This window comes from Pseudophryne corroboree, chromosome 3 (assembly GCF_028390025.1).
Source record: "Pseudophryne corroboree isolate aPseCor3 chromosome 3, aPseCor3.hap2, whole genome shotgun sequence".
In the NCBI taxonomy this organism is placed as follows: Eukaryota; Metazoa; Chordata; class Amphibia; order Anura; family Myobatrachidae; genus Pseudophryne; species Pseudophryne corroboree.
Window position 1 is genome coordinate 28,485,005 of NC_086446.1, and position 13,845 is coordinate 28,498,849.

The 13,845-nt window shown below is 44.3% G+C and overlaps 1 protein-coding gene across 1 annotated transcript in view; it reads left to right on the forward strand.

The window, feature by feature from the left end:
• The window catches only part of LOC135057101 (uncharacterized), a 182,650-nt gene that overhangs the window by 37,370 nt on the left and 131,435 nt on the right, over positions 1 to 13,845 (forward strand). Inside the window, exons 4-6 of the mRNA XM_063963002.1 lie at positions 238 to 2,215; positions 3,315 to 3,347; positions 3,712 to 3,794. Of these exons, the coding sequence (XP_063819072.1) occupies positions 238 to 2,215; positions 3,315 to 3,347; positions 3,712 to 3,794 (2,094 nt within the window). The remainder of the gene's footprint in view (positions 1 to 237; positions 2,216 to 3,314; positions 3,348 to 3,711; positions 3,795 to 13,845) is intronic.

Below are 13,845 nucleotides of genomic sequence, written 5' to 3' on the forward strand. Positions count from 1 at the left end.
GGCGTCTTCCTTTTTTATGTCAAACATTTTCGTGTCGAACTTTTGACCCTATTGACCTTTTCACTGTCTTAACGAGACACAATCTATTATACCACACCCGCATAAAACGCCAGGTGATGGGTTTTACATTGTACCTTGAATTTATCCATTTGTTGGTAATTTAAGGGTGTTTGACAAGAGTCTTTCTTGGAAAATGAAATGTATGGGGCATCATTTATATAATAATTTTATTCCCAGCAGATGGATGTAACAGCAGGAATATCTCGAAGGAAAATCTAATCTTATCTCCAGTTTGTGAAATAGAAGATGATGACATCAAACAAGATTCTCTGGAGAAAACCCTCAATATCCCAATTATACATCCAGTACCCCACAGTGCAGATGTATCATCTGATCCTACTTCTAATGAGGAACGTTCTCCTGGTACATCAAGTACAGCTCTTAGAGTAGATAAAATATTTCCCTCTATTATAGATGCCAAATGCTCTACAGAGAACACAAAGCTTATTATCCATCAGGCAGCTAAGGCAGGTGGGAGTTCATTTCCATGCGCTGAGTGTGGGAAATGTTTTTCAAAAAAATCATCTCTTGATAGACATAAGAGAATTCATACAGGTGAGAAGCCATTTGCATGTTTTGACTGTGGGAAATGTTTTACATGGAAATACTCTCTTGTTGGACATCAGAAAAATCACACAGGTGAAAAGCCATTTCCATGTTCTGAATGTGAGAAATGTTTTATATGGAAATCACAGCTTGTTAGACATCAGAGAAGTCACACAGGTGAGAGGCCATTTCCATGCTCTGAGTGTGGGAAATGTTTTATACGGAAAATACATCTTGTTACACATCAGAGAAGTCACACAGGTGAGAAGCCATTTCCATGCTCTGAGTGTGGGAAATGTTTTACACGGAAAATACATCTTGTTACACATCAGAGAAGTCACACAGGTGAGAGGCCATTTCTATGTTCTGAGTGTGGGAAATGTTTTACACAGAAAAATGATCTTGTTGTACACCAGAGAAGTCACACAGATGAGAGACCATTTCCATGCTGTGAATGTGGGAAATGTTTTGCACACAAATCACATCTTGTTACACATCAAAGAAGTCACACAGGCGAGAGACCATTTCCATGTTTTGACTGTGGGAAAAGTTTTACACAGAAAAGACATCTTACTCTACATCAGAGAAGTCACACAGGTGAGAAGTCATTTCCTTGCTCGGAGTGTGGGAAATGTTTTGCACACAAATCAAATCTTGTTGTACATCAGAGAAGTCACACAGGTGAGAAGCCATTTCTATGCTCTGAGTGTGGGAAATATTATGCACACAAATCACATCTTGTTGCACATCAGAGAAGTCACACAGGTGAGAAGCCATTTTCATGCTCTGACTGTGGGAAATGTTTTTCATGTAAATCATATATTATTAACCATCAGAGAAGTCACACAGGTGAAAGGCCATTTCCATGTTCTGAATGTAAGAAATGTTTTAAAATGAAATCAAATCTTGCTATACATCAGAGAAGTCACACAGGTGAGAAGTCATTTCCATGCTCGGAGTGTGGGAAATGTTTTGCACAAAAATCAAATCTTGTTGTACATCAGAGAGGTCACACAGGTGAGAAGCCATTTCTATGCTCTGAGTGTGGGAAATGTTATGCACACAAATCACATCTTGTTGCACATCAGAGAAGTCACACAGGTGAGAAGCCATTTTCATGCTCTGACTGTGGGAAATGTTTTTCATGTAAATCATATCTTATTAACCATCAGAGAAGTCACACAGGTGAAAGGCCATTTCCATGTTCTGAATGTAAGAAATGTTTTAAAATGAAATCAAATCTTGCTATACATCAGAGAAGTCACACAGGTGAGAAGTCATTTCCATGCTCGGAGTGTGGGAAATGTTTTGCACAAAAATCAAATCTTGTTGTACATCAGAGAGGTCACACAGGTGAGAAGCCATTTCTATGCTCTGAGTGTGGGAAATGTTATGCACACAAATCACATCTTGTTGCACATCAGAGAAGTCACACAGGTGAGAAGCCATTTTCATGCTCTGACTGTGGGAAATGTTTTTCATGTAAATCATATCTTATTAACCATCAGAGAAGTCACACAGGTGAGAAGCCATTTCCATGCTCTGAGTGTGGGAAATATTTTACAGTTGAATCATCTCTTTTTAGACATCAGAGAAGTCACACAGATTAGCTATTGTCAAGTTCTGATTGTTGGAAATGTCAGAAATGAGATGGCTCACAAATACTTCCTTTATTTACACTGGAGAAATATGTTTACAAGTGGAATTTATTTCTAGAAAAACCTAATTAAGAATAGTATTTCTTCTGACCTGGGTGCTTCATTGACCTCTGTTTTTGTTTCATGACACAGAAGGTGAATGGTCATAGCTTGTATTACTGTCCTCACTATAATTTTTATATATATATATTTTTTTTTAATTCTGCAGTATGCAGACACTAGGTACAGGGGTCAAGGCAGTAACAGAGTGCTTTCATCTAATAATAGACCATAATAACAGACCTGACACAAGTTCCTGCCACCCACCTCCTCCATTCTATGTAATACCTATTATATGCTGCAGGGGGCAGGTGCCCAGGGCAATGGGAGGATATAACAGGTATATCAGAGAGGTATGTGCTAGAGAGAGATAAAAGCTCAGTCACACACCATCAGGACACATCACCAGTGAGGGGTAAGGACTGTCCTATATGTGGTGTCCCTGGTGCTCCTGATGGTGTCCCCAGTATGTGTAGATATCTGTGTATGTAATACCTATTATATACTGCAGGGGGCAGGTGCCCAGAGCAATGGGAGGATATAACAGGTATATCAGAGAGGTATGTGCTAGAGAGAGATAAAAGCTCAGTCACACACCATCAGGACACATCACCAGTGAGGGGTAAGGACTGTCCTATATGTGGTGTCCCTGGTGCTCCTGATGGTGTATATGTCTGTGCAGGGTTTGAAAAAATCATGATTTCTGCAGCGGGGTACACTGGTATTCCACAGGGAATAACATTGGGGTGTAGAGTTGGATCTTGATCTGATGCACCAACAGGCTAAAGCTTTGACTGTTCCCAGGATGCACTGCACTGCCTCCTCTATAGCCCCGCCTCCAGGCACTGGAGCTCAGTTTGTAAGTTGGTGCCTGCAGTGCAGGCAGCTAACAGGATGGGGTGCATTAGGCAGCCCTAATAAGAGCGTTTCTGAGAAGAAAGAAGACTTCAGGGGCTGCAGCACAGGCACTAGATGCCCTGGATGTCATGCTGACATTCTGTGCTCCCCCAGCGGCGCTGTATACTCCCACGCCCTCGTTGCCAGGTACTTGCAGCGGAGGCGCCCCGGTCTTCACAGGCACGCATACTGTTGCTCTCCTGGATCACGTGGCCACACTTCAGGGAGGAGAAAAGAGGGTCCCCGGGGTGGGACCCAACGAAATTGCGATCCGGTCGCGGCCCCAGGAGATGAACCATGCCGCTGGCGTGGACACTGTGGCATGCAGGGACCCCACCATTGTAAAAGCAAAAAAGATTGGATCAGTTCGCTCCTTTGGCGCAAAGGGAAAAGATGATGGATTATATCTATGTATCAAACAATAATCCCCCCACTCACACTATGCGAGCGTGGGATATATCCATAAAGGTATCTTTAACACGATATCACACCAATCTGGATCTTGTTCCAGGAGTCAATTGAAAACACAGTTTAAAAATGACTGGGTATCGTACCCCAACTTACACGAAACAGGAGGTGATGACTCCTATCAAGGTATCTTTGGATATCTGGTGTGGCTTTGGATATGCCTCCACGGTGGGCGGTGATCTCATAAATGTAGAAAGATGGAAGAAACAAATGTGTAGTATTTCAATTCACGCCACTCATGTGCAATTCTACACCATATGATATGACTGTACTTCACTTACACTAAGGTTAAATATTATAGTTACTGATATGTAACAGATTTAAACATCCACCCTACACAGTTGTTTGTTTAGATGGGCGCATACCCCAAACTCACAAAATGGTCAATAGGGTGACTCTTATCAAGGTATCTTTACGCATTCAATCATATTCAATTGGCGTACCACAAAATGCAGAGTTACTCCCATCAAGGTTTCTTTATTGAATTCCTGCTTTGTTAGTCAAGAATGGACTCCCAAACGGTTATAATGTCCCAAGGATTCAACAATAGTTTTATTCCTCCAAAATACCGATCCACAAAGATACATGTAACCAATGTATAAAATTTATTTTAAAAAAAGTCCATAAATTTCATAGAAGAGCAATCGAAGGATTAAAAAATACAATAAAAAAAAAAAAAATTAAAATTAAAAAAATCAAAACTCATAACACAATTAAAAAAGGAATGATGAAAAAGTCCATAACAAATCTCTGTTCAAATGATTAAAGGCTACTCACACAGCGGTCTGTCGACGCGTTTCAGTCCTAGGACCTTTGTCAAGACATGACCCGCTGTGTGGGGAGCCAGATATTTATGATAGTGGTAGGCAATAATGTGCCGACAGGAAATTGATTGAGAGGAAGTGACCTCATCATGTGGTTTAGTGTATCACTTTAAACTTACAATACCTGCATATTAAAAATCAAACTAAAAAAAACCCCTTGTCCTTAAAACAATTATAACTGGGTCCTAAAATGTTAAAATCGATCCTTAATCAGTTATCTTAAACAGCGTTTCCAATCCGGATATAACTAATTCATTTCCTGTGCCGCAAAGGATCACGGGAAATGTAGTCCTTTGTTCAGCGCCGAAACTCCTATAATACTACTTATTCACTAAAAAAACATTTATTGAACATCTAGTTCCTCATTCTCACATCATTAAATGTTAAATTTCATCTTCGGGCCCTTAGTTTGCTTATTTAAAAGATACTAAGACCATGGTTTTAACGCCATTTCCGGTCTCGCGGAGGATCATGGGAATTGTAGTTTCATGTCCAAAACATGCATGTTGCTGCATGTATTACCTGGCTACTATGAACTGGAAAAATGTTACACAAACATCTAGAAATCCTTTCTAGGTATAACATACACATACAATAACCACAAAACAGCCACATTTATCGTCATTTCGATCCTGCGGTCCGACGGGGGGGATGCTGGGAAATGTAGTCAATTGATAATTCTGCCAGAAAGTCCATACAAGTCAAAGTCCCCAGTGTCCATCAAAGCATTTGCCGTGTGTTACACCATCCAACCCCGCGGGTTCCTGGGAAATGTAGTTTATGGACCACGTGATTGTAGCAACGATGTATCAGATAAACATTGGATATTGTTGAAGTAACTATTGTCAATGAGACCAAATTCCAGACACTCCATAAATCCGGTTATATGTTAGTCCGGACGGCCACATGTAACAAAAAGAATCAGTAAATAAAGAGTAAATAAAACATGAAATATATAAAGTACATCCAGAAATGCAAACATGAGACTTATGTATTATGTCAAATAGTAAATAAAAATGACTTGTGTTTACAGGAACCACTTTAACTCATAATCAGAGTTAAGACCATTTGGTAATAAGGTTAAGGTTTTACCAAAGCAGGAATTCAATAAAGAAACCTTGATGGGAGTAACTCTGCTTTTATACTCGTGAGTTGTGGTACGCCAATTGAATATGATTGAATGCGTAAAGATACCCTATTGACCATTTTGTGAGTTTGGGGTATGCTCCCATCTAAACAAACAACTGTGTAGGGTGGATGTTTAAATCTGTTACATATCAGTAACTATAATATTTAACCTTAGTGTAAGTGAAGTACAGTCATATCATATGGTGTAGAATTGCACATAAGAGTGGCGTGAATTGAAATACTACACATTTGTTGTTTCTTCCATCTTTCTACATTTATGAGATCACCGCCCACCGTGGAGGCATATCCAAAGCCACACCAGATATCCAAAGATACCTTGATAGGAGTCATCACCTCCTGTTTCGTGTAAGTTGGGGTACGATACCCAGTCATTTTTAAACTGTGTTTTCAATTGACTTCTGGAACAAGATCCAGATTGGTGTGATATCGTGTTAAAGATACCTTTATGGATATATCCCACGCTCGCATAGTGTGAGTGGGGGGATTATTGTTTGATACATAGATATAATCCATCATCTTTTCCCTTTGCGCCAAAGGAGGGAACTGATCCAATCTTTTTTGCTTTTACAAACGTTTTTTTGGATTTAGGGTGAAATCCAACTGGTTCAGTTTGCCCCACAGGCAGCATTTCCCCATTGCGCCACTGTGTATATTTTACAAAAAAATTTTTTAGACACACAGGGACCCCACTATATCCACCAGGGCAAAGAGCACAGGTCGGATTTACTAAAATCCGTTTGCTATAGGCTCCACAGTACCCGGTGATGAGGTCCAGCAGAGGGGATAAGGCTCTGACCTTTAGCCCCTCCCCCAGGCGCTGTCTACAGCAGATGTTCCCGCCCTGGAGCTGCTCCTCTCTGTCTCCCTCACTCCCTGTCAGCGTTTGGGCGCCATTACACAGCTGCGCTGATTCTGGGACTGCTGGGCGATGTCTCCTCTGTAAAGCCGCCTGTCTCATCAACGCTGTGCATTTACAGGACACTTAAGTATTCTACATGTCGTTTAGACAGTGTTAGTTAAGAACAAGTGCATTACTACAGGGATATTTAGTACAAGTATTCTGTGATATACATCCAGTGTTTACTGTGCATTGTTATATCTGTATTCATATATATATATATATAATATATATATGTAGTATTACTAGTCCAGTACAGTTTTATTGTTATATGTGATAATTTCTGTATTGTACATGTGACTGTGTGCCTATAGCTGCTGTGTCGTTTCCATTCTGTGTATCTCACACATATTGCTATCACTATATTCTGTACCCTGGGGGGGCTAAGTGCATCATGGTGTCATATACCATATAGTGTCCCACAGGATATACTGTTTTGAATTTTTCACTGTGTGTTTCAGTCACCTCATACCACCTAAATCCTCTGTTTGTGCTCTGCATTTGCAGTCACATAACACAGGGTTTTTTATCAGGTATTGTCCTTGTCTGGTTATATTGTACTACCACCCCCTAAGGCTACATTCCCAATAATGTCTGCTGCTCAGGGCGGGAACTCTGCGGACGCTCCTGCCTCAGGCAGTGCTGATGCCACGGTTTTACCTGAGGAAAATATTTCAGCTGAGGGTTCAGGTACTGGGTGTTCTGCATGCTCCAGTCAGCCTGCAGCACCGGTGGCACACCAAGTCCCACCTTGGGCTGCTTTTTCAAATATGCTGACTATGCTTGTAACATGACTTACGCCCCCTGTGGGACCTCCTGTGTCATTACAGCCACATATTGTCCCTGTAGTTAATCTGCCATGGGCGGATACTCTGTCAACTTAGAGCAATAAAATCAGTCCTTGGTTAAACAAAAGCCTAACCCTCGCCCTACGGGGACCAAAGGGTCATCTAAGTGGGCCATTTCTTCCTCACAATCCACTCGTTTCGGATACTTCATCCGATGAGTATGAGGAATATACTGATCCATCAGACACTGATACAGCTGCTTCTGATGAGGAATCTGCAACACAGGTTGATGTTCCTGACCTCGTGGAGGCTATCAAGCTGATTCTTCAGATTGATGATGAGATTGACCCTCCTGATACGTCTAAGAAACCTGATAAGATCAAATGTCAGAAGGTTACTAAATTAGTGTCACCACATTCTGACCATTTAGTTCACATACGTCGGGAATCCTTAGAGTCTCCAGGAAAGATGTTTTCCCTGTCTAAAAAGATGCTAGCTCATTATCCTATCTCTGCCGAGTTAAGCACCAAGTGGGAAACACTTCCACCAGTGGACTCGCATGTAGCCCGTCTTGTGGTGTCATCTACTCTGCCTGTCACCTCTCTGAAGGAACCGACAGATAAGCGTGTGGAGGGCTGCTTGAAGTCTATTTACACTCTTGCAGGTGCTGTCCATACACCCACTATGGCAGCCTCTTGGGCTGCAAAAGGTATTGAAGGCTGGGTTCAAGCAGTTGAGGCAGAGCTACCTCTGAATTTTTCTGACAATGCCAGACAATGTCCATAATATATTACCACAGCCTCCCATTACATTCAGGAGGTGGCCTCGCCAGATTCTGTGGTTACGGTCCTGGTCAGTGGACCTGGACTCTAAGAAGACCTTGGAGGTGCTTCCTTTTAAGGGAGACATACTATTTGGGGAAGATCTGAACAAGATTGTTACTGACTTGGCGCCTGCCAAGACTGCATGTCTCCCAAGTACTAATCCTTCAGCTCCAAAGGCTAAAAGTACCATCTTTCATTCCTTTCAACCTCCAGGTAATGCAAAGGGTCAGGTGTACCTGAGACAAGCTCGCACTTCCAAAACCTCTAAACCCAAACCTAAACGTTCTTGGGCTCTCCCATCAGCCTACTTCCAAATCAGACAAGCCTGCTGCATGATGAGGCGGGCCTCCCCCTGGAGGACCCCAGGGTGGGATGCCGACTTCTACAGTTCGCCCATGTATGGTCACGGATCAGCCATCTCTTTCAACAAACGTCCCCTTAGCCAGTTTTGCTCGACTGTTATCCCTTCGGATCCGTTAAAAGCAAAAACACTACATTTGGTTGTGCAATCCCTCCTGTACACAGGCGTGATTGTGTCGGTGCCTCTGTCTCAGAGAGGCAAGGGGTACTATTAAACACTGTTCCAAAGCCGAATGGATCCTCCAGGCCCATTCTCAACCTCAAATCTTTGAACAAATTTATGAAGGTATCTAAATTCCGTATGGAAACTCTTTGCTCTATTGTTCTGGCTTTGGAGCCCAAGGATGATATGGTATCCCTGGACATACAGGATGCTTACCTACACATACCTATTGCCATGTCGCATCAGCAGTATCTGCGGTTTGCTATTGGCAACCTACATTATCAATTCCAAGCCTTGCCCTTTGAACTGACTACAGCTCCTCGGATCTTCACCAAGGTCATGGCAGTCATGACGGCCATTCTCCGTGGTCAAGGTATCAGGATCCTGCCGTATCTGGATGACTTGCTGATCTTGGCAAACTCCCCAGAGGTTCTCATCCATCATCTGTAACAGACGGTCCTACAAGCCCACTGGTGGCTCATCAATTGGAAGAAATCCTCGCTGGTCCCAGCTCAGAGCATGGTGCACCTGGGGCCATTACTGGACACACACAACCAACGTTTGTTCTTGTCTCCAGAGAAGGTCCTGAAGCTTCAGGACAAGATAAGATACTTCCTTTCTCGCTCAAGAGTGTCAATACACTTGGCGATGCAAGTACTAGGCCTCATGGTGTTGGCTTCTGACATGGTAGAGTACGCTCAATTTCATTCCCGCCCTCTGCAGTGGTTAATCCTTTCCAGGTTTGATGGCCTGCCTCACCAGATCAGATCTCACATGAACTATTGACTCCGGAGGTTCGTCTGTCACTGACCTGGTGGCTACAGGACCAACAATTAGCAGAGGTCGTCTCTTCTGAATCTCCAACTGGGTCCTCCTAATGATGGATGCCAGTCTGCGGGGTTGGGGTGCGGTGTTGGAGCAACACTTTCTACAGGGTGGAATTGCGGGCAGTGTTCAATGCTCTGAAACTTGCCCTGCCTCTGGTACAGAACAGGCATGTTCAAGTATAGTCGGACAACGCCACCACGGTGGCATACATAAATCATCAAGGCGGCACTCGAAGCCGCATGGCAATGAAGGAAGTGTCAAAAATTCTTCAATGGGCGGAATGCCATCTGCCAGCCTTATCGGCAGTGTTCATTCCGGGTAGCCTCAACTGGGAAGCGGACTTACTCAGTCGTCAGGACGTACACGCCGGAGAGTGGAGTCTTCATCAGGAAGTCTTTCAACTCCTAGTGGACAAGTGGGGCCTACCAGATGTAGACCTGATGGCGTCTCGACACAATCACAAGGTTCCGGTCTTCGGAATAAGGACAAGGGATCCTCAGGCAGCGTTCATGGACACACTGGCAATTCCATGGAACTTTCGGCTGCTATACGTGTTTCCTCCAGTGTCACTCCTGCCCAGGGTAATTCAGAAGTTCAAGGAAGAAGGAGGAATACTACTTCAAATCGCTCCAGTGTGGCCCAGATTGCATTGGTTCTCAGACCTGCAGGGTTTCTCGATAGAGCATCCTCTTCTACTTCCTCAACGCCCAGACCTCCTTGTTCAGGGCCCTTCTGTCTACCAGGATATGGCTTGACTGGCTTTGACTGCGTGGCTCTTGAAGCTTCACTTCTGAGGGCCAAGGGATTCTCTGAGGCAGTCATTCAAACTATGCTGATAGCCTGTAAACCAGCTTCAGCTCGGATTTATTATAGGGTCTGGAATTCTTACTTCTCGTGCTGTGCTAAGAATTATGATGCATACAAGTTCAGCAGTGCCAAACTTTTGGCTTTTCTGCAACAAGGCCTGGACTTGGGCCTTCGTCTGGCCTCCTTCAAGGTTCATATATCTGCCTTGTCATTATGGTTTCAGAGAAAAATCGCGTCTCTGCCTGATGTTCATACTTTCACTCGGTGGTTTACAGATTCAGCCTCCCTATGTCCCTCCTGTGGCTCCATGGGATCTGTCTGTTGTTCTGAATGCCCTACAAGAGTCTCCATTTGAACCTCTGCAGTCTGCGGACCTTAAATATCTTACGCTTAAGGTTGTGTTTCTGCTGGCTGTTGTCTCTGCTAGGAGGGTGTCGGACTTAGGCGCTTTGTCATCTCATTCACCCTTTCTGATTTTTCACTGTTGACTGCAGTTCTTCTAACTCGCCCTGGTTATCTACCTAAGGTGGTGTCATCGTTCCACCTTAACCAACAGATTGTGGTTCCGGCCTTTATCTCTCCTGGTTTGTCCTCCAAAGAGCGGTCTTTGGATATAGTATGGGCTCTCAGTATATATGTGGAGAGGACTGCCTCCATCAGAAGGTCAGATTCTCTTTTTGTCCTTTTTAGTTTTCACAAACGTGTCTGTCCTGCGAATAAGCAAGCTTTGGCCAGATGGATTGGAATGATGATTGCACAAGCTTATGCGCAGGCTGGGCTCCTGCTGCTATCAATTCCCATTCTACTCGGTCTGTTGGACCTTCTTGGGCGGTCTGCAGTGGTCCTCAGTGAACACGTTTATCAGGATGCTTCCTTTGGATGCCGGGTTCTCATACCCGCTACAGTGCGTCCTCTCCCTTGAGGAACTGCTTTAGGACATCCCCGATGTATTCCCTGTGGAATCCCAGTGTACCCCACTGCATAAAAGGAGATTTATGGTAGACTTACCATTGTTAAATCTCTTTCTGCGAGGTACACTGGATTCCAAAGGGCGCCCACCCTGACGCACTTGGCTTCTTTGGGTTTGTATGGCATTAGCCGCTAATCCCTTCCATCGTGAGAATGTGGGTCTATGTGACTAACATCTACCGTCTCTCTTACCTGCTACTACACTGGACTGGTTAACAAAACTGAGCTCCAGTGCCTGGAGGCGGGGCTATAGAGGAGGCGGTGCAGAGCATCCTGAGAACAGTCAAAGCTTTAGCCTGTTGGTGCCTCGGATCAAGATCCAACTCTACACCACGATGTTATTCCCTGTGGAATCCAGTGTACCTCGTAGAAAGAGATTTAACAATGGTAAATATTACCATAAAGCTCCTTTTTTTTAAAAAATCTGATTTTTTTTTACATTTAAAACAGATATTTTTATTTGTTTAAATCAGATTATTCGGATTTAAAATAAGATTTTACTTACCGATAAATCTATTTCTCATAGTCCGTAGTGGATGCTGGGGACTCCGTCAGGACCATGGGGGATAGCGGCTCCGCAGGAGACAGGGCACAAAAGCAAGCTTTTAGGATCACATGGTGTGTACTGGCTCCTCCCCCTATGACCCTCCTCCAAGCCTCAGTTAGGTACTGTGCCCGGACGAGCGTACACAATAAGGAAGGATCTTGAATCCCGGGTAAGACTCATACCAGCCACACCAATCACACCGTACAACTTGTGATTTGAACCCAGTTAACAGTATGATAACAATGAAGTAGCCTCTAAAAAAGATGGCTCACAACAATAATAACCCGATTTTTTGTAACAATAACTATGTACAAGTAATGCAGACAATCCGCACTTGGGATGGGCGCCCAGCATCCACTACGGACTATGAGAAATAGATTTATCGGTAAGTAAAATCTTATTTTCTCTAACGTCCTAGTGGATGCTGGGGACTCCGTCAGGACCATGGGGATTATACCAAAGCTCCCAAACGGGCGGGAGAGTGCGGATGACTCTGCAGCACCGAATGAGAGAACTCCAGGTCCTCCTCAGCCAGGGTATCAAATTTGTAGAATTTTGCAAACGTGTTTGCCCCTGACCAAGTAGCTGCTCGGCAAAGTTGTAAAGCTGAGACCCCTCGGGCAGCCGCCCAAGATGAGCCCACCTTCCTTGTGGAATGGGCATTTACAGATTTTGGCTGTGGCAGGCCTGCCACAGAATGTGCAAGCTGAATTGTACTACAAATCCAACGAGCAATAGTCTGCTTAGAAGCAGGAGCACCCAGCTTTTTGGGTGCCTACAATATAAACAGCAAGTCAGACTTTCTGACTCCAGCCGTCCTGGAATTATATATATATATATATTTTCAGGGCCCTGACAACGTCTAGCAACTTGGAGTCCTCCAAGTCCCTAGTAGCCGCAGGCACCACAATAGGTTGTTTCAGGTGAAACGCTGACACCACCTTAGGAAGAAACTGGGGACGAGTCCGCAGTTCTGCCCTGTCCGAATGGAAAATCAAATATGGGCTTTTGTAAGACAAAGCCGCCAATTTTGACAATCGCCTGGCCGAGGCCAGGGCCAACAGCATGGTCACTTTCCATGTGAGATATTTCAAATCCACAGATTTGAGTGGTTCAAACCAATATGATTTGAGGAATCCCAACACTACGTTGAGATCCCACGGTGCCACTGGAGGCACACAAGGGCTGTATATGCAATACTCCCTTGACAAACGTCTGGACTTCAGGAACTGAAGCCAATTCTTTCTGGAAGAAAATCTATAGGGCCGAAACTTGAACCTTAATGGACCCCAATTTGAGGCTCATAGACACTCCTGTTTGCAGGAAGTGCAGAAATCGACCTAGTTGAAATTTTTTTCGTGGGGCCTTCCTGGCCTCACCCACGCAACATATTTTTACCACATGTGGTGATAACGTTGTGCGGTCACCTCCTTCCTGGCTTTGACCAGGGTAGGTATGACCTCTTCCAGAATGCCTTTTCCCTTAGGATCCGGCGTTCAAACCGCCATGTCGTCAAACGCAGTCGCGGTAAGTCTTGGAACAGACAAGGTCCCTGCTGGAGCAGGTCCTTTCTTAAAGGCCGATGCCACGGTTCCTCTTGGAACAGACATGGTACTTGCTGAAAGCAAATCCCTTCTTAGCTCCCGAGGCCATTAGTCCTCTGTGAGCATCTCTTGAAGTTCCGGTTACCAAGTCCCTCTTGGCCAATCCGGAGCCACGAGTATAGTTCTTACTCCTCTATGTCTTATAATTCTCAATACCTTGGTTATGAGAAGCAGAGGAGGGAACACATACACCGACTGTTACACCCACGGTGTTACCAGGACGTCCACAGCTATCGCCTGAAGGTCTCGTGACCTGGCGCAATACCTGTCCCATTTTTTGTTCGGGCGGGACGCCATCATGTCCACCTTTGGTCTTTCCCAACGGTTCACAATCATGCGGAAAACTTCCCGATGAAGTTCCCACTCTCCCGGGTGGAGGTCGTGCCTGCTGAGGAAGTCTGCTTCCCAGTCGTCCA